A 22,660-nucleotide genomic window follows, 5' to 3' on the forward strand; every position below is an offset into this window, starting at 1 on the left:
GCGTAGAAAGTGAAAGTAAAACAACAACAATAGAACACCATATTCTCTGAGCACGTAACAGCAATTTTTCAATCTTTCCTTAATAAGAACTATATTGTTTGTTTGATGCTAATTATATATATAAAAAGAAAGACTGATTAAACTAAATACAGTCTGTGCTTGCAAAGATAACATGGCTGTATAAGTTATTTTGGTTCCACATTGCTTGAAAGGTAAGACATGTATCATTTCATATCATATCATATCATATCATACATGTCTTTTATTAAATACATTATAGCATAGAAATTGTCCTGTTGCAAAAAAAAAAAAAAAAAAATATATTAAAATAAAATGAGCATTACCTTGTTTTAATAGCGCTTTATATATAGATATAACTATATAAATATAATATTGTGCACAATCTTTCACCCCCACTAGAACATCATCAATAGGGCACACATGCGCTGAACACCTCTGAAGTGAACTAACCCTGGAACTAACTCCGGAGCAGGTTCTGTTCAGAGTTGGTAGCTATGGCTACTTACATACCATGAAAGTTACTTCCGTTTTTGGAATCGAAACTTGAGGTTATCCGCTTACTTTCCCTTAAACATACCCGGGTATGTCACATAACCTGCTTTCTGGAATACCCCCCAGATTGACTTTAAGTTCTTTTTGAGAATTAACAGAGGTTCAGATGTTGACGTTTTATTGAAAATGTTTGGTTACCATTATGGAAGTTTGCCTACCTGTCTATATTTCATATTTCAAAATGTTTCTGTCAATTTCACACATTTTAGTCTGGCAATTCAGTCAATATTTACAAGATGGTCAGCACTAGTTTACTATGTTTGTTTGAAAGATTATGAATGTATGTCCCACACAAATGAAACAAATTGCATGTTATGAGGTTTTCTTGCCGATGAATGCCTTGTCATATTTTCCAAAAACATCAATGTCAAACCCTTTTACTTGATGTTAATGACATTTGTCTGACACAAAATGTTTTCCACATGGTGAATTATAAGCCATACATACATACCATATTTAGTAATGTATAAATACTTCCTATTCCATAATGTGATGCATTATGGATGATATATGTAATTTCCATGAGGCCCTAGAGTCACGGAAAGGGGTATTTTCTAGAATCTTCCATCATTTTCTGTTTCAGCTGTCTGGTAGGAAACAGATAATACCAAATTGGGGGAAAATTGTCCAAATCTGTGCACAATTACCCCCATCTCTCCTCAGCATCTCTCCTCAGTAAGACTCCCATGGCACTGTGGTTTCCATCGCTGCATGAGACCAAGCTCAGCACTCAGTCCTATCAGCCTCCATTTTCTGACCCTCTTACAAACATTACTGCAAACTACAGCCGTTCAGGTGCATTTACTGCCATCCCTTCTCAAATAGTAAAGCCTTTGGACACAAGGTGTCCATGTGTGTCAGTGAGAGACAAACAGAGCAAGAGCAAGAGACATTTAGAAATGGAAAATGTGTTGTCAGTGCGAAGTGAAGTTTTCAGAGTCCCGGAGGGTTACAAGGCCAGCAGGGATTAAGTTATTGAATTACACTGCTAAATTGATGGATAATCTTTCTTCCCCACCCCCTACCCCCTCCCCGCAAGTTGGAAACCTAAAAATCAAAGGAAGATCTTTCATGTTGTCTGGTTTCTGTGTGATTGATATATTACCATATCTTTGAGGATGTCTCTGGAGCTCATTTGGCCTGGTCTGAGATCCTTTGCTTTTATCAAAATACAAGTTACACTGTTTGATCAACATTTTTTATTTATTTATTTTTATTTATGATAGAATAAGATGTTTTTCATCAGATTAGACTTCTCTAAATTTGGGTTTTGGGATACTGCAAAGTCCAAACCAAGTGAGCTGCCTACAGAGGGAGCATTTCTACAAGACATAAAATCTGTTCTGAAATCATTTGAGAAGGCAATCCCAGAATCCACTACAAGAAAACCAGTGACAATAATCTAAAATGACGAAAAAGACACATATATATTTAATGTTATATAATCTTAAACTTTCATTTCATTCAATACTGAAAAATAGTAAACAATGTTTCAGTGTATACGACATGCTAAGTTTGCAGCCTAGGTAAAATGTTATGAGAGGTTCCATTAGGATGCTTTACAAGGCGGGCCGCGGGAAGTAGGGTTGGAAAGGTTTTAATTTTTTTTTTTAAGAAGTGACATGCTCACTAAGGCTGCATTTATTTGGTCAAAAATACAGTACAACTAATATTGTGAAATTTTACAAGTTAGGTGAACTTTTTATTTTAATTTATTTAAAAAAGAAATGTATTCTTGTGATGGCTAAGCTTAATTTTCAGCATCATTACTCTAGTCTTCAATGTCACATGATCCTACATAAATAAGATCTACATGATCAAGAAACATTTCTTATTATTATCATTGCTGAAACAGTTGTGCTGTTTTTGTAGAAACCGTGTTGCATTTTTTTCCCCAAAATTAAAGCACAGCTTTTTTTTTTAAAATAGAAAATGATGATAAATATTAGTAATTTAATGAATCCTTTCTTACTGAAAGTATTAATGTCTTTCAAAAAATATCACAAACTTTTGAATACGCACATAAAATCATGCATTCAATTCCACAGAGATTTATACAAACTCACATTTCACAATCTGTAAAGAAAAGATAATTTTTTAAACAAAAAAAGCTTTATTTCAGTTTTTTTTTCTTTTTTTTTTCTTGTAGTTGTCCTTTGCCAGAGCATTTGAACATTTTATAGAAACTCAAAATATGTTTTATCCACATGATTAACAAATAAAAATAATCTCATAGTAGCACTTAAAAAAAAAAAAAAAAATTCAGGACTACATGTACCAGAATGCATCGTGATACAAGCAGGAAACAACAACAACAACAACAGCAACATCTGACTTGTCTAGACTCATTTAACTGCAGAACTGGTACCATCGTTGCTCTAATAATTCAAGGGTCTACATTATAATTTCATATCACATATGAATAATTTCTGTTGCTCTTTTGCAAAGTTAAAAATAACACAGGAATGAGTAAAATATAAAAGTTCCAACAGACATAAAAAAAAAAAAAAGTTTTTCATTCTCTTAGACAATCCATGCCGACTTGCCTTGAAATCTTCATGACATATATTATTACAGTCACAAAACAATTCCAAAGCACACATATTCCCACATCTTTATAGTTTCTCCTTTCTGTTCATTTTTTTTCTGTTTTTTTTTTCATGAAATTGTCACAAAACAGAAGTGCTATGTCATGTTATGTAGCATTTCTATTTGCAGTGCAAGGCCTCGGTCCGTCAGTCTTTACGCCAAAGCCTGTGATGTCATAATGATGTCACAGTTACCTGGCGCTCAGGGTCCTGAGGCCTCTTATTCAGCGGTCCTTCTCAGCACGGATAAAGGGAGCAAGTGCAAGTGTGGGAGATCTATGCGTGACAGAGTGGCACATAGAAAAGACCACATTCATAAATGACAGCTAGAGAGAGAGAGAGAGGCAGATACAAAGAGAACAAGAGAGCGACACAGGCTGGGACGAAAGTTAAGAAAGGAGACCTGACAACAAACACTTCTTTGACACAGACATCCCTCTTCCACTTGGCACTGTATACACTGCAAAAATTAATTCTCTTAATCTGTATTTTTGTGTTGTGTAAAACTGCGTAAGATATTAAGAGGATGTTTTCAGAGGATATTTCTTGAATTCTTTTATTTATTTTTTTGTCTGTAAACCTCACAAAAGTTTGTTAGATTTATGCTAAATATAAACAAACGAAAACAGAAAATGATTTGTTATGGAGCCCCTAAAGTGGCATTCTACGTATGTACAAAAAACTTGTGTGCAAAACTTTAAAATTTACTTTTTTTTATGTGTGTGTGTTGCACATGTGAATGAAAAATGTATTGTGTTCATGAAAAACTTTCTTGTTCACAGTTTTGCAAAAAAAAGAAAAAAAGAAATCCATTTGGAAATATGTACATATGGAAAACTTTTGCAAAAAAAAATGATGTTCTCTTGACAGTGAGTGTGAACGAGAAAATGTTTAATTCTGTTGCGCTTGCAAACAAGAAGATTTTCAGAGAAAAGTTTCTTGTGCATTTGCAAAACTTTTCTCATGTTAAAGTCTTTTTTTCTGTCACTTTAGGGGCTGCATAATTTTCTAATGGGGTAAATAAATATTATTATAATACATATTTTACTGGAAAACAAGTCAAAAATACTCACTAAGAAAATTATTACTATTATTTTTGCAGTTTGAGACAGACAAACTCATTTCAGATTGAGCACCAGTGAAAAAAGGCCATATTTAGCTATTATTTTTTTAATCTACGCAACATTCTTGTTTTTTTTTTTGTATGACAAAAAAGATAATTATATAGAAAAATCTACACTGTCGTCTGTCACTCCCCTCCCATGAATCTAAAAGCCTGAAATGTACCATGGTTGCATGTAATCTCTTCCCAAAGCCAGTATTTGCCCCACTCCCCCTATTAAAAAAAGTTTTAAGTAGTGTCTTTGGCAGATTCACAGATAGATTTGTCTCCTTCTCTCAATGAGTAATAGTTTTTTTCTAGTACTTTTTTAAGGGACTGTGACTGCTCTGTACATCTGTTCATATGCAAACATTGGCATACGTGCACCCACAAGCACAAACTCACTCGCACACTTTTACGATCTCACAATAGTGAAAACTGAGCTCAGATGACAGTAAATGCTCAGGTAGGTGGTTAACGCAGACAAACAGAGAGATTCAGATGACAGTCGCTTGAATCTTGACACGCGGATGATAGTGGGATGTCGGCCGAAAAGTACAGCACACTCAAAAATGCTGGCCGCATCACATGTCTTTTGTCAGTCGAGCAAGAAAGCCTATGCAGGAATGCCCATATTTGGGCATTTGGGCGAGGCATATTGTCATTGTAAATTAGAGATGGTTTTCGGATGTCCAGCCGGATTGCAGGGTTGGTAAAAATCCATTTCAACAGTGCAAAGAGGAGGTGAGGAGCAATGTTTGTTGGCTAGACATCAGATCTCATGGGGCGGGGCATGTCATTGTGATGTATGATGGGGTGGGGCAGGTTGGGCATGGTCAGGCTCAGTGGATTATAATGCTATGAGGGACACAGAAGCAGAAGCAACGGAAGCATGAGCCACAGGCTGGGCGTTAATGCCCAACCACTGCTGGAGTCATCTGTCAGGAAAGGCTCTGGAGACTCGTACAGAGAGTCATCTGAGAGAGAAAGGAAGAGAAATAATGCATATTAATAATCATGTTGCACCTTTGCCGCTTTCTGTCTGCTCCACATTACTTACAAACAGTAGAAAACAAACTGACAACAGCAATGTGCATTTCAGGAATCTTTTGCACAGGAGTGATTATAGGGTATTCATTGATCATTGAAAATAATCATTGCAGGAACAGTTTCAGCCTCAGGGGTACTCGGTCCTCATTCAGATCATATGATTTGGTCTGGTAGCATGTTTATTATTTTATTTTAGACTAATCATTTTAGACTCACTGTATTCATAATTAGAAATATTATTTATTATAGAATCTGCATAATTTATATATATACAGTGCAATGCATAAGTTAATACACCCATGCTAAAGTTGACTAAAAAGAGGAATAAAAAATCATATTTTGGAAATTGAACTTAATGCCTTAATTTAAAAAATTAGGAAAAATCCAACCTTTAAGGACACCAATTTTCTTTGTGAATGAATAATGTATCGTAAATAAATAAATGTTCTTCCTTAAAATACATGGTGCATAAGTTAGTACACCCCTATGTTAAATTCCCATAGAGGCAGGCAGATTTTTATTTTTAAAGGCCAGTTACTTCATGGATCCAGGACTCATGCACCATGTATTTTAAGGAAGAACATCTATTTATTTACGATACATTATTCATTCACAAAGACAATTGGTGTCCTTAAAGGTTGGATTTTTCCTAATTTTTTAAATTAAGGCATTAAGTTCAATTTCCAAAATATGATTTTTTATTCCTCTTTTTAGTCAACTTTAGCATGGGTGTATTAACTTATGCATTGCACTGTGTATATATATATATACGGTATATATAATTATATGGACAAAACAAAAGTATTGGGACACTTGACTATTACACCAACAGGGACTGTAATGATATCGTATTCTAAATACAAAGACATTAATATGGAGTTGGTCCCCCTTTGCAGCTATAACTGGGGACGGGAAGGCTTTCCACAAGATTTTGGAGTGTTTCTGTCAGAATTTTTGCCCATTCATCCAGTAGAGCATTTGCTCGATGGAATTTAGGTCAGGCCAGTCAAGTTCTTCCACACCAAACTCATCCAACCATGTCTTTATGGACCTTGTTTTGAGCACTAGGGCACAGTCCTGCTGGAATAGAAAAGGGCCTTCTACAAACTGTTCCCACAAATTTGGAACCATAGCATTGTCCAAAATGTCTTGGTATGGTGAAGCATTAAGATTTCCCTTCACTGGAAGTAAGGGGATTAGTAATGGCCTCCTGAAAAACAGCCATAAACCATTATCCATTCTCCACCAAATTTTACAGATGACACAATACATTCAGGCAGGTAACGTTCTCCTGGTATCTGGCAAATCCAGACTCAAGGAGAAGTGTGATTCGTCACTCCACAGAACATGTTTCCACTGCTACAGAGTCCTTTACACCACTCCATCCGATACTTGGCATTGGCATTGTACTTACTTGGTGATATAAGACTCGCAAGGAGCTGCTCGGCCATGGAAACACATCCTGACGCAGTTGTTGCTGATATTAATGCCAGTGGCAGTTTGGATCTCTTCAGATTTGGAATCACCATGCCTCTCAGCACTCGGTGACCCCACTCTGTGACTATGTGGTCTTCTGCTTTGTGGTGAATTTGCTGCTGTTCCTAAACACTTTCACTTTCCACTTCCACAAAACATCATGAAATCTTAACAACCCCAAACTTTTGACCAGTAGTATATATTTAAAATAGTGTGTGTACATACAGTATACACAATTTTTTACACTATTTATATTTTTTATACTGTATTTATATTTAAAATATATTTAATATTTTATACATATTTATATAGCCTCTGTTGCATTTTTCTATTTGAACACACGTTATAATTATATATATTATAATTATATTATTTTTCATATTTCACTGTTAGAAAGAGAACCGTCACAAGACTTCTTTCTTCATCACATACTATTTTATATATATATTATTTCCAATCAAATTTGGATATAATCAGGCATATGTAAAATGGGATGCAGCTTCTGTGCATTGTTTACTCTCTCACTGCTGCCACCTCTAGCCCCTCGAGCATCCTTTTTCCAAATCTGCCTTTCATTGAGCTTTTGTCTCAGGTCCAACAATTCCAGTCTCTTGATCTTTAAAGACGTTATAATGGGGTCTGGGGTTTAAATTAACCCTTGTGTCTACGGGTCAATGACGTATAAGGATTTTCAACAGGCCAATTTTAAAATACCCCAAAAAATAATACCTGTTGCAATTGTTCAAACATTAAGGATGTTGTGTACACCTAAATTCATTTTAAAAATGTAATTTAAGTGATTTTAGTGTTTTTTATCTAGATGAATTGTCCGTAGCCTTAAAAAATGTCATGTGGTGCGACCATGATTTATCTTAAAATTAATTAATTTCCTTAACATGCTTAATTTTTTTTTACAAGTTCTTGGTAATTAAAGTGTTTAGAAACCAAGTATTTGCATTTCTTTTGAGTTTTTGTAAATAATGATCTCATTTTTTGTTCTATAATTTCCGAGTTGCCTTCTTAAATCTAGACTTATTTTTCCTGTAAATCACTGATAGAAATGAATAGATTTTCATCTATCAAACTGATAGAAATGTTTTAAAAATATAATTTACTAAAGCATACTGAATCAGTGATTCATATTTCAGCCACAGAAATAAGATATTTTATTTTAAATTTAATACAGTGATTGCTTTTATTGGTCGCACCACATGATAAGTGGTCGCTCCAAATGACATGAAGACCTTATATAGTTAAAAATCTAATTAAAGAGATCAATGAACAATACATTTTATACAAAAAAATAGATTTAAACCAGATTTTATACAAATTTCACAGAATTTTCCTGAACATAAACATTTAATAAACTTTTTTTAATAAAAATCACATCACAAACACAAGTGCACCATTTAATTTAACTTGACTTAGAATTTCTTTCTAACAAATAATAATGTTATAGATATAAATTATTTCATAAAAGTATTGTATACAGTTAACATTTGGGGTCAATAGTTTTTTAAAAGTAATTAATACTTTTATTAATCAAGGACACATTCAGTGTCACATTCAGGCACAGGCTATAATGTTACGAAAGATTCTATTTCAAATAAATGCTGTTCTTTTGAACTTTCTATTCATCAAATAATCCTGACATATAAAATGTATCACAGTTTCCACAAAAATATGAACATTGATAATAATCAGAAATGTTTCTTGAGCAGCAAATCATTAGTGACTCTGGATCACAAAACCAGTCACAAGTCGCACAGGGTATTTGTGGCAATAGCCAACAATACATTGTATGGGTCAAAATTATAGATTTTTCTTTTATTCCAAAAATCATTAGGATATTAAATAAAGATGTTTTATATTTTGTAAATATCCTACCATAAATTTATAAACATTTATTTTTGTGAGTGAATATAGCAATATCGCAGACATAAATAGACAACTTTAAAAGCGATTTTCTCAATGTTTCGATTTTGTAGCACCCTCAGATTCCAGATTTTCAGTTGTATCGGCCAAATATTGTTCTATCTTAACAAATCATACATCAATAGAAACCTTATTTATTCAGCTTTCATATGAAGTATAAAACTTCCTGTGTTTGAAGTCCCAAAATGGCAGTTCCTTGATGGTCGCACCACATGATATTTCATAAAATGGACATCATCGGACAAAGTTTGTTTGTATATTATGATGGAAATATAAATGCAAATGCTTTGAATTTTTTTAAAGGATTACAAAACATTTTGGAAATCATGCCAAATAGTGCAGAATATAAATTTGAATAAATTCAGAGTAATTTCAAAGATGTTTTCAAAACAGAAGTTATGGCCGGACGGTCGCACCACATGATGTTTTGACACTTTAAATAAAAAAATAAAAAAAAACTAATAAGTAAAGGTTTTTGAAAAGTTAAAGTGAGTACATACATGGGAGAGGTACTACAAATATGCAGTATCTTTTTAGGCATTTAAACCCATTTTTGCCTGAAAAAATGCAATCGGACAGAAAATTTACCCCATTGACCCCTACAACAAGACTAGGATTCCACCCAGTCAGATAGAAGGAAAATAAACAATGACATGGAGGGGTCACACCGGATGATAAAGCTTTTCACTGACAGGCATCTGCTGTTCTTTTTGTTACTCTCCATCCTGTATGCACTTTCATGAAAACATACCAAAGTCCAAAACCTACTGAAACAATACGCAGCCCTTTGCAACAACTTTCCACACCTCTAAAGTCCAATAGTGTACAAAGGATGAGAACTGTGAATTTGAATTCAAACAATCAATTGAAGTTACATTCAATCAGAGATTAAATTGCTAATTGTGATTCGATTTAAGTGAAAGGCAATGCACATTATCTCTGAGAAGCTGGGTGGAGTAATGAGTGCTCTTGTAAACAGATACATGATAGAATGAGATCGTTGTTTCAATTTGCATGCGATTGTCTGAACTGCTCTCTGGAACACTTCTGTTTGCTAACAATTACATCACGCTAATGGGCTGTAATGCCTAAATTATGACTGCAAATACGGATGGTAATTGTAAGGAATTTAACAATTCTAATTGTTATTCTGATTCCATTTCCTTATTCATTTAATAAATATGGGACCTCAAACTGATTTAAAAATAAAATCAAAATCAAAATAGTTTAATTTAATTATTCGAAAATATAATGTGGTTTAACCAAATAAATGTTAAAGTTTCTACACCCAATAGGTCTACACCCTATATGATTGTACACATCTCAATCAATGTTTTCAATGTTTTTTTAAATGTTATGTTTAAGGTAAAAAATATATTTTAGAAATCGCCTCAGTTACGTACAGTATATGTTACTCTCGATCCCTGAAGGAGGGAACGGAGACGTTATGTCGGAAGTGAACCGACGAATTGGGGATCGCTTTGAGAGACCAATCTACTTCGAGTGTAACTAAATGAGCCAATGGACGTTGGCATGCGAGATTTGCATCTGACGAACCACCCCCACATCGCGGGTATATGGAAGCGGATGCATCGCATATTTGGTTTCTGCTTAGGAGCCAAGCCGGTGACCCAGTAGCCCAGCGGTGGTACAGCAACTGCGACGGCCGGATGTAAAGTCTCAGAGGGTTACATGCATGACCGAGATGTTCCCTTTCAGTCAGTCATGTTCAACGCTACATCGGAAGTGAACCGACAAATTGGGGATATCTACCAACATTGTTGCCCTTCCAGCACCCTGCATCAGCAGAGAAAGTCAATCACTGCTGTTCCGCATGACCCACTCAGTGAGACTATTGGATAACACTGGGAAAGCGTGCCCTTCCTGCAGGGAGGTACCATGTGGAAGTTACCTGTATGGACTGGTCAAGTAGGGCAGTACAACATGTGGAAGGTCTCTGGGGTGGCTCCAGCCTTGTAAGGGGGGGGACACACTGGCAGAGAGGAAAGACACGGGCTTACCGAGAGGGGAGCCGTACCGTGGAAGAATACACATATGGGATCGCCTCAGGGATCACTACATATGGACACCCAGTCTAGCACAGGTTCCACCAACGCACACAAGTGTTAGGCCTGGCACCAGATGCTCCACCATGTCTGACTGCCGAGGGTGGTGGAGGAATCTGGAATCTTCACCAATCTGGAACTAATCTGGAGCAAATAAGCGCACGCATCCGGTCCACCGGAGGGGAATGGCACAGCGAGCCGACACTGAGCGGGTTTCTAGTGCTATTGGTCACTTGGGGCGAGTACACGGGAGAATACCAGCTCTACACGAAGGCTATAAAATCTAGCGAACGTGTTGGGTTTCGCCCAGCCCACAGCTATACATATATCTGCCAGCAAAGCGCCTTGTGCTAACGCCTAGGAAGCAACACTTCTAGTAGAGTGCACCCTCAACCAGAGCGGGCAAGGCACGCCTTGGGTTTGATACGCCAAAGCAATAGCATCCACTATCCATTGGGCTAACCTCTGCTTGGAGACAGCCTTTCCCCTTCTGCTGGCCTTCGTAACAGTCAAAGAGCTGGTCTGAGGTCCTGAAACTCTGCGTTCGATCCACGTACAGGAGCAAAGCGCGGACAGGATAGAGCAAAGCTAGGGCTGGGTCTGCCTCCTCCAAGGGCAGCGCTTGCAGGTTCACCACCTGGTCCCTGAAAGGAGTGGTGGAGACCTTGGGAACATATATGTAATTCCAGGCACGATTCGTTGACCAAAAATGTTTGCAGGTCCCCTACCCTCCTAATGGAAGCCAATGCAACCAGGAGAACTGTCTTCATGGACAGAATCTGTAACTCCACTGACTGCAGAGGTTCAAAGGAGGATATCTGCAAATGCTGGTAAGCACCAGAGACAAGTCACAAGAGGTTATAGAGTGAGGGCGAGGAGGATTTAACCTTCTTGCCCACCTCAGGAACCTGATGATCAGGTCGTGATTTTCTATAGATTTACCTGCATCGTGATGTGCGTCAATAGCGGCAACATACACTTTGAGGGTGGAGGGAGACAGCCTTCACTCCAACCCATCTTGCAGGAAGGAAAGCATACGTAACTCTGATCGGGCATTTCCGGGGTCTTCATGGTGGGAAGAACACCACTCAACGAACAGTTTCCACTTCAATGCAATGCACCTCATAGAGGGGGCTCTAGCCGAAGTGATGGGGTCTCCCAGTGCTTGGGGCAGTCCACCTAATTCCTCCACGTCCCGTCCAGAGACCAGATGCGGAGTTTCCAGAGGTCTGGACTCAGGTGCCATAGGGCGAGAAAGCAGGTCCTTCCTCAGAGGAATGCACCAGGGAGGGGCTGTCATTCTGGAAACAGGTCCGATATACGCAAGGGTCGCAGAGCTCAGCCGAAGTAGCCCTTTTCTGGTGGCCACCAGAAGAGGAACTAGATCGGGGGATAGGCGAAGGGACTCCACCTCGTCTGAGATACTCGAGCAGGGTTTCTGCAGTTTTTATGAAGGTCTAAATAAGACCTTTTTAAGACCAGTTAAAGAAAATTTAAGGAATTAAATTGAAGGGAACATAACATGTCAATATGTTCGCTAAATGTAAATGTCTAGGAAGCACTCAATGAATTGTATTAGCAACACTTCAAAGTTTGAAAATACAATTTCCAACAGGTCGCTATTACTTTATAATTAATTTTACAAAAACATAGCTTAAAATTTTAATAGCTCTGCTCCCAAACACTAGAATTTGGAAATAACTTTTACTGTACCTTCTGATGACACTGCAAATATGTGATGTTCTTTTTCAGAAGTTTTAAAGTCTTGTTTTCCAGTGCAAATATCTAAAAGATTCTTAAATCAATATCCATTATCCATTTTGAGAAGCAAAACGACATAAGGTAAGAAATCTCGTGAAATCTTGTGAGTAATATTATGATTAAAAAAGAACAAATATCTGCCAATGGGTTCAGAAAAATCAACTTAATTCAAATGAAAAAGTAATTTTCATACCCACTGACAGATACGTGTTCTTGTTTTAAACATAAACTGACTTAATTTTGTCAAATTTCTCAGAAAACAAGACATAATTTCTTCATTTTGCATCTTAATTATATGTACCTTGATTTAATGAAACAAGAATCCTGAGGAAGATATTCATTTTATTTTTTGCAGTGCATGTAATTTCATTTTGTAATTTATTTTAGGGCCCTATTAGATCTGTTTCATATATGTTTTTTGTTTTATAGTTTTACTCCATTTTTATGGGTAAATTATTATTGCATTAGTCAAAAAGAATGTCTAATTAATTGAAATCATAAAACATATACAACTTTTTGTCAACAAACATTTTGTTTTAGGACTGTTTTATTTTTCCTCAAATTCCGTTTTATTTTTTATTTTTCCGTTTTTGGGTGAACTGTTTACTCACATGAGGGTGAGTAAATGATGACCGTTTTCATTTTTGGGTGAACTACAAAAATAGGATTTTTTGTTTGTTTTGTAAATCAAATTTATTCTGAAGCAATATTCTCAGTGTTCTATCAGCTTTGACATTTAAGTCTGCATTTTTGTGATATTTGACCCGAGGGCTTTTTTTTTTAGCTTAAAAAAAAAAAAGTATAATTTTATTAAATGTATGCTTCATCTTTCATTTAAAATTCTTAAATTTGATCTGAAAAATTACAACTGCATTAAACAATGTTATGATATTGTTTTGAATATTTTTTTTAAATACAAATAAGAAATGTTGGAAAAAAAATATTAACATGAAACTAAACCGCCAGTAGATGGCGGCAATTGGCCGTCTTAATGAGTGAGTAATTCATTCAAACGATTCGTTCAAACAGCTGATTCGCTCAGTAATGAACGTGTTGACTGTGAGATGCACTTTGGTTCTCCTGTGATCTTTGGAACTATTTTCGATGCTGAAATATAACAAAAACAGTCAATATTGCAAGAATTTGCATCTAAAATGTAAGTAACTTAATTTACTTAACTACTTTGAACTGTCTTATGAAATCAGTATGAATGAAAACTGTCGATTTTTAATTGTAATGGTATTCAGGAAGACAGTACTCTTGGTCCTGTGAGGTTGCTTAACTGTATTATATGATATAAATGTAAAAACTCAACATTTAGATTTTTTACCGCAGTATGTTAACTGAGTTTCTTTGTGTGTGATGTGCTCATTTGTTTCCATTTCTTCTCGAGAGTCTGCATGAGCCTCGACAGCGCAACATTGTTACCGTCACCTCAAATGTAATAAAATCAGAGTAATTCTCGCAGTTTGGTGAGTTTGTTTGTTTTCGTTATTTACGTTTTAATCAGGCTACTAGTCGGGCAAGTAAAATTCTCTATCACTTGCCACTTCAATATATCCACTTGTCCTGGATAAGCGGCAATGTCGAGCCCTGACCTACTTTTGATTTATTCATCCAAAAGTGGACAAATTCTGTGACATTCAGTACAGTAACATTTTCATTTACGATACAGTAAATTCCATTTTATAAATGGATTCTGCGATTACGTACACGTTTTCCGCATCACAGAAATCATAGGGCCCTAATTTAATGCCATGATATTGAATGCTTATTGGATATTGGACTTGCTGCTCCAATTTAAGCCATTTTTAAGGCCTTAAATTGTACAAGGTCAAATTAAGACTTTTTAAGACCTTTTTAAGGCCCGCGGAAACCCTGTCGAGTCTCGACCGCAACACAGAGATGGTCATCTGTGTGCACTCACACTCACTGGCACCACAAGCAGGGATATAGTGCAGCCCACTGTGTGCACTCACTCTTTAAAGAGCTGTGAAAACAGCTGTTTTTTGCAAGCTCTTTAAGAGACCGCGACCACCGCTGAAGCGCCGTCACGCCAACACAGACTGAAGAGGCTTCTTCCCCAAAGAACAGAAGGCTCGTAGAACACTCTCTCAGCGAAGATTGCAGAGCAGGAACAACAGAACCACTCGGCTCCGAAGCGAAAAGAAAATATGCATAAACACTGACTATTAACTACAACTTTTGCCTCAACAAACTCTTAATTTGCTGCTTATTAATAGTTAGTAAGGTGGTTTTTGTAGCTTCTAAGTTTAGTAGGATTAAGAGATGTAAAATAAGGTCATGCAGAACAAGGCATTAATGTGCTTTATAAGTACTAATAAACAGCCAATATTCTAGTAATATGCATGCTAATAAGCAACAAGTTTATAGCGAGAATTCTTTTTCTAAATAATAATAAAAGATTATGACAGATACTTAGTAAGATTTTCAAGAATTTAATTCTTAGAAATTTTTCTTTATTATGATATCAGGACATGTCATGCCATGGACCTAAAAAAATATGTTGTCTACTCAAAAGTTCTAAACAAAACTAAATCTAAAAAAAGTGTACAGTATGTGTAAATGCTATAGAGCATTCAAAATGTCCACCTCTTGCTGCACAAGATTTTTATTTCTGACTATTGTTCAGTGCCAAGTCCTCCATGACAATGAGCAGGTCTATGTGTGATAAATGCAAATGTTGTACATTAAAGTCTATCTTAATGAGTATATTTTCTGGACAATTCTGACATGAGGGAAAGTGATTTAAGCAGTGTTACCCATATGGCATATCTACCTGGGGTGAGGGGTTAAATAAACCAAGACCTCTGTGTTTAACTGCAGGCCATTCTGGTGTTTGTGGCTTGTGTGTGGGAACCCCTGCAGGTCTCTTAATGTCTGAACCTGCCTGCCTTGATTAGTTGAAGGTCAACATTTTTTGATTGTTATCTGCCCTGTGTGAGATGGATAGCTTCCTACAGCAAGTGTCCCCGAGGGGCAACACTATTACTCCACCGTTTATGGTACATGAATGATCAGCCCCATAAAAAAATGCTGTCTTAGACATCAGTGGAGGTCCAGAGTGAAGAGAACAAAGTTCCTGAAAATAAATTAAGCAAAGCTAAGCGTTTCACCCATCACTGGAGTTAATACATGTGTTCACAGAATTCCCAGGGTTGACCTGCTTAAATCAAACTGGACACAAGGATTGGGATGTGAGATTCCTGGTACCTATTTGCAAGTATCACCATAAATAACATAAATAGACAGAGAGCAGAGGGCAGACTCTGGAACACACTCACTTGTAGGCTTGACGTACACCTTCAGTTTCAAACAGGGCTTCCCACCAAGGTTGGGGTGTGGTGAAGCTGTGAAGAGACAGAGAAAGTGAAAATTACAGTAAATATTCCTCACATAAATCTATGTTACTTGACATGATTTAGTTAGAATGGCTTAAAAGAACATCTATGATGTAATTTTACTGTTGACCTAAATCACAAAGTGACCAATTAACCCAAACCACCAAGTTCAACCAATAAAGCACAACACTGATAATTGTGGAAGTACTTTTCCTGATTCATGTTTTAGGGATTTAAAAAAAATAAACAAATAAAGAGATCTAAAATTAATCAGTGTTATGAAGTCTAAAAAAGTAGTGAAAATCAGACCAAATTTTTTTTGTAAATGTCTACATAACTTATTTTAAGAATTTACTACTTAAAATACTATTTAAAAAATACTCATCACACCCTGCAAATGACGTAATGACTTTCCTTTATTATAGTTCATTATTATAACTTAATTCTAGTCCTTTATTATAACTATTAAAGTGATGGGGTAAGATGCCCACCCGGGGCAAGATATATAAAGAATGGATTCTATCATTCCAGAACCAAGAATAGGAGCCCATTCAAAAAATGTTGGAACCGAACAGCCCTTTTTAATACATATTGTAATTCATGGGCTTATTATTAAAGGCACAATATGTATTTTTTTTGCTTTAAAAATATAAAAAATCACTATATCTATGTTATATATTTTTTAAAGTTGTGTATTTACATTATCCCGACAGTTCCAATTAACTTCTAAATCCAGAGAAATTAATATTTTAATTCGAAGACACGGACCGTGTCTTTATTTCCGTTTTGTCGCCGTCAATGCCGTCATATCCGTGTTGTCTCTGGTTTCCGCTCGTGCTGCCATGGCAACCAGAGCTATGACCCAGAGCTCTCTGATAGTAACCAAACTGACGCGGACAACTGTGTAGTTCGCAATGTCTATTTGCACGCTGTTGTTGTTTCGTTCAAACATTATGGACCATGGAAAGCAGACTTTGGATAAAAAAGGAGAACTAAACCGAGAATCAATATCAGCGCGGTGTTTTCGAGATGCCGAGAGCTCCCATAGACAGTATATAAACGAGAGCTCCACGTCCGAGACTTCGACAACTCCTACATGTACTTTATTAAACAGGTGAGCGCATTTACATAAAACTAATCAATGTTATATAGTTCAACAATGATAAAATGTTAGAATATGATCTGTATGTTATTCTAATGTTGATCTAGCTTACTGCTAGTCTCATACAGACAAACTAACGTTAACACATACATTTCAACACATTCAAATGCAGTTTAGAGTGATAGTGTAATGATAGACCAAGTGAAACAGCGTTGCGTTGCCTCACAAGTTTAATTTGTCTAATAAACTGACCTGTGAGTAGTAATTCTGCACTTGCGTGTGGTTCGGTAGAATGAAATGTCCATATTCCTTTTATATCCGCGGGACTCGCGTCGCGTGTGGACCTGATAGCTGTCTCTTAGCAATCCCGAACTGCTTCATATCACAGTCATGATAAAAACATCTATGTATTCAGTCAACCATAAACATTATTAGATCGGCCGGCTTGACGTTGACAACAACATCCATAATTCTTAGCATGTGTTGCGTCATCAAACTACGCCTTTGTTATTGTAAAGAGGTTAGCGACCCCTAGTGGAGAAAAATTCCATACTGTACGTTTAAAATAATAATAATAATAATAAATATAGCTGCAAGCAGCAATTACGGGGTTCAAGCATTTAACCCTTTAAAACCGGATGTGTCGTCGACGACACAGCCAACCAAGCTGTATTCATGTCACTGTAACTCTTCAACCGTTTGCACTATCAAAATAATTCGAATAGTTCCTGAAAGTAGACATTGTGCGCTTTTCGCCAATATACGGCTTATTACGGTAATGTCATGCTTTCTGCAAACGACAGCCACGCGGGATGGAAGGATTTGAACAGAGAGATAGGACGCGCGGCAGGTTAGAGTGTTTTGGATTGCATAAAATAATAAAAGAAACGAACAAATACATGGCGAAAGAAGTGTTAGACAGCAGAAGAGGGGATTGGGATGATTTTTAATGTAATTTGGGAGGCGGATGGCCATTACTCTTTCACGTATCTAAGCATGTAGTGTGTGCATGTGTATGTGTGCGTGCCTATGAATGCGTGCATTTGTATGTGTGCGTGTATGAAAAAAAGTGTCCTAAATGAAAACTGTGCAACCCAATGTAACAAACAAGACTTGTATACATGTATTATAGTTCATTTTTCAACTTTAAAGTGTTAGTTTCTTTCGTTCATGATTTTTTCTGTTTTTTTTTCTAAATAAAAATCAGTCAATTTATTCTCGTTTTTTTTTATTTTTGCCTATTTAAATTCTATTTACAAACTCACCACACACAATAATGGTCAATAACTGTAATTTGTTGAAAGCTTATCTTTTTCTGAAAAAGATGACACCTTGCACATGAAGATAGCACATTGTTTTAGAATTTTACAGTAAAAAAAAAAAAAAACTAATTATGTGAAAAACACCTATTTTAGCTTCAGGTTCTAAAGGGTTAAGCCTGTCATGCCAACTATGCTGTTGAGTTCTAGGCCAAACCGAAATGTAGGCCTGAAACCATTAAATATCAATGATGGAGAATAAACAAAATCTATAATACCAGTGCACCCTAATTCTTTGAAAAAAATATTGGTTTTAAACATTTATCAGCCAATGCTGGATAATGATAAAGATTAAAAAGATTTATTGTCCCTCTTGTGGACAACAGTAGTATTTAAAGCTTCATCTTCAGTTTAAATGTTTGATAGAATGTACTGTGAGCCCTCTGAGCATCAGAAATCCTTGAAACCTGGCACCTTTCTTCAAAATCAGTTGTTCTCCATATCTACACAGTTTTGTGAAGTTTCTACTTTGTGCACACAATATATAGACATGTTACTCACAATGGGCCATACCAGAAATATATTAAAAAAATTATCTGCTAAACGGTTTCATCGATCGAAATTCTTTTGATAACTTTTTGCCATGAGGGTCATTAGATGATGCATGTGAAGTTTCGAGCAATTCGGACAAACGGTCTATGAGGAGTTTTCAAATAATCACAAATATTTAACAAATTATTTGATTGACAGCAGTGGTTCTAGAGGCAAAGTTGTCCAGAATGAGGAGATCTATTAAATGATATGCATATTGTGTGGATGTGTGAAACACTACGTGATTACAGAGACATAAAACTCGTTAGCGCCATCTAGTGGCCGATTTCTTTCAAAATTCTTACAGACCTCTAGGGCCATGAGTTGAACATGCCCACCGTGTTTTGTTCCGATCAACCTTCGTTAACCTTGTCTAATAGGTGATCAAACTTCACTGGCTAATGGCGGCCATGTTTTTCGAGATCCGTCAATGTCCTCATAGAAAGGCATGGCACCCTGGACTAGAGGTCTTCAAAGTGAACCCGAGACCCGTCGACCCGGGACCCGACCCGGGACCCGTACGGGTTCGGGTCTATATTTTAAATGATCAGCCGGGTCCGGGTCGGGTCCGAATCTATTACTTCGGGTCCCGGGTCTGTTTAACATTGTGTGTAATAGGCCTATGTCACGAAAAAATTGAAGACCGGAAGTACGTCTTTTAGTAGGGATACGGCTCTTCCGGTTAGCTTTTTACAATGGCGGAGTCCGATAGATACCGCTGGACCAAATATCTCCGCAACCTGCCTGAAGTCACATATGACGATGTGGTTCGGATGGTAAATGAAAACTTTCAAGTGGAAAAGCGTGAAAGCTGAGGAATGGCTGTCTACGTCCTGACGCAGAGCAACCCGGTACACTACAACAACAGCGGCGGGCTGTTCGTCAGTAAGGTAAACGTTTCTATGGTAACAGGGAGTTGAACCAATCAGCAGACGTTGCTGCTACGCTTAGGATTGTGGGTAGTGTAGTTTTTTTTCATACGATCGCGGATAAAACATGTTTTTCTTAAAACAGGGTTGATTTCATACGAACTTATAGCTTCTACAGGAGCAAAAACATTCGTTTCACAACCTCATAGCTCGTGGTCAGTCTACCTCGGATGGTTTAGACATTATGGCTGATAATCTAAATCCTTATGGAGAAATACTGTTGACCGGAAGTTCTGAATCCCTACTCCGCGTTCCGGAAGCAGGAAGTGTGACATAGGCCTATACCCGTGCGATCGGAGACATCAGATCAGACTCGGATAAAACCCGGCCGTGATTAGACACTGCTTGTGTTTTTTTGTTTTGTTTTTTTGTAACTTGCAACTTGTAAAATTAGGACACTGAAAATAAATTGCGTTAAAAAGCATATTTTAGGTTGATCCAGCTAGAGCGCATGTGCAGTCTCAAGCGCGTGTCATGTTTCTATGGCAACCAGTTACCAGAGCTTCAGTGAGGGACCGCCAAACCGCGCTTTAGATTTTAGGCTACAATATAAATTAACCGTCTTGTTTAATCTTAAAGTTTTAGTGGTCAGATTCAGACTCGGTGCAGAGCAGAGAGCACGGAGATGATAGCAAATAAATAACGTCAGCGGCCATGGCACTGAACGAGCAATCGTTATTATAGTTCAAAAGGGCAAACAGTCAAAGTTATTATGCGAGTTAACTCGAGTCAGAATGTAAGTTACATGTGCAAAGTTGCATTTGTCATCCGTCACCGTGACATCAAGTGGATTTTTGAATCTGAAATAATGAGTGGATTAAGCTTGGACTTGAAATAACGAGAGGAATAACATGGATAACTTTCTTGTCGGAGGATTGTAATGCATGATCACAGCCAGTCAGGTAACGTTAACGTTACAAGGAAGAGAGAGGAGACTACGCTACCACGGCTCCTTAGATTAGGTAAGACAAAAAGTTGTATTTTACGCAACAGGTTTATTGACTTGTAATAGCAGTTTAAGGTGGAATATGTGACAATCGGGTCCAGTCGGGTCTGTGTCTTCCCGGCGGTTTCGGGTCCAGCTTTCAAATAATAGACGGGTCCGGGTCGGGTCCGGTTAGGCATTTCTCGGATCTGCACGGGTCCGGGTCTAGCTTTTGAAATAATAGACGGGTCCGGGTCGGTTCGGTGTAGCACATTACGGGTCTCTTTCGGGTTCGGGCACGAATTTTTGGACCCGTGAAGACCTCTACCCCGGACAAAGACACTGCATGCCCATTTTCAAGTCAGTCAGACTAATGGTACCGTAGTTATAAGCTGTTTTATGCCTTTTTCGTATTATAGCGCCACCAAGTGGTGAATCGCTGCAGATTTTTTTGTGTGACCACAAAGTGAGCTCGTATATGAGTATGACAAGTTTGGCGGAAGAATAATAATAAAAATCAGGACAATTACAATAGGGTTTCAGCACTTCGTGCTTGAACCCCTGATAATAATAAAAATCCTAACAATTACAATAGGTGTTCAGCACTTCGTGCTTGAACCCCTAATAATGAATCTCTTTTACTGGGATTGCCTGTCATCTGTTTATAAACTAAATTTTCAAAACACAATTTTGTATCATGTTTTTTTTTTTTTTTTTTTTGACAACTGTTTTCAACACTGATAATACGAAATGTTTCTTAGGCACCAAATCAGCATATTAGAATGATTTCTAAAGGATCATGTGACACTGGGGTAATAGATACTGAGAATTCAGCTTTGCAATCACAAACAAAAAGAAATTAGATTTAAAAATGTATTTAAATAGAAAATAGTTATTTTTAAATTGTAAACATATTTTACAATATTACTGTTTTTACTTTATTTGATTAAATAAATGCAGCCTTGGTGAGCAGAAGACTTACTGATAAAAATGATCATTCTAGAAGAAAATTTCAGATGGCACTTAGAGGCTTTTGCATCTGAACTCTTCATATATACAGTAGTAGGGGTGTGCAGCAGGTGTGCAGCAGAGACCAATAAATGTATCTGTATCTCTAAAACAGGAAGTTCATAAAATTACATTACATGAGATTACATCCATTTTAAATGTAATTATGTTCCCTTTTTTCATTTAACAATATACCTTATATAACTCAAAATAATTTTTTATAACACAATTTCTTCATATTTTTTCCTTAAAAAAATCTTACTTTTTCATTTTCCATACGAACTTTGAGTTATGTCAGGACAATCATTCACAACCTCAAATAAGAGGACTCTATATAAAATAGCTGATTAGAAAACATGGAAGTTGGAAGAAAATATGGTTGAAAACTGCTAAAACTACTTTTGCAATGCATACAAATGCAAATCTGAACAAGTTATAAATAATAAATAAATGCTTGCTGGCTCTGGGAGCATATACATTTAAATAGATATAAAGTCATAGAAAAGGTATAAAATGTAATATTTTAGTAGATATTATTCTTGACAAAACTCTGATTACTAAGAGCTGCACAAAGAGTCAACACGGTTATTAGATTTGTTATCACTGTGCTCCTTTCAAACATAGTGTTTAGATTTTTAAAACATTTAAATAGACATTAAATAGTAGACAATATGCATGATATAGTATTTTAGTTGATGTTAGTCTTGAAAAGACTTGAGTCTTAAGAGATGCACAGAGACCTTGCTGTGCTCATTTCTTTCATAGAGTTTACACTCATTCACTTCACACACTTATTGCATAGTGATTTTAGAGCTTTATGTATAATATCATGCTATCTATTGGCTCACCTGTTATCCAGCAAACATTAAAAGTGACTGTGTCTGCCAAATATTTTTCCTACTATTCAGTAGAATTCATTAATAGTTTTGAAGC

At 36.6% G+C, this 22,660-nt stretch overlaps 1 protein-coding gene across 1 annotated transcript in view; it reads right to left on the minus strand.

The window, feature by feature from the left end:
• Positions 1-4,323: 4,323 nt before the first annotated feature.
• The window catches only part of efna2b (ephrin-A2b), a 164,405-nt gene continuing 146,068 nt past the window's right edge, over positions 4,324-22,660 (minus strand). The window contains exons 3-4 of the mRNA XM_084394483.1: positions 15,857-15,922; positions 4,324-5,240 (exon numbers count right to left, since the gene is read on the minus strand). Of these exons, the coding sequence (XP_084250609.1) occupies positions 5,122-5,240; positions 15,857-15,922 (185 nt within the window). The 3' untranslated portion in view covers positions 4,324-5,121. The remainder of the gene's footprint in view (positions 5,241-15,856; positions 15,923-22,660) is intronic.

Source organism: Rutilus rutilus (assembly GCF_951802725.1).
Source record: "Rutilus rutilus genome assembly, chromosome: 22".
NCBI classification, from domain to species: Eukaryota; Metazoa; Chordata; class Actinopteri; order Cypriniformes; family Leuciscidae; genus Rutilus; species Rutilus rutilus.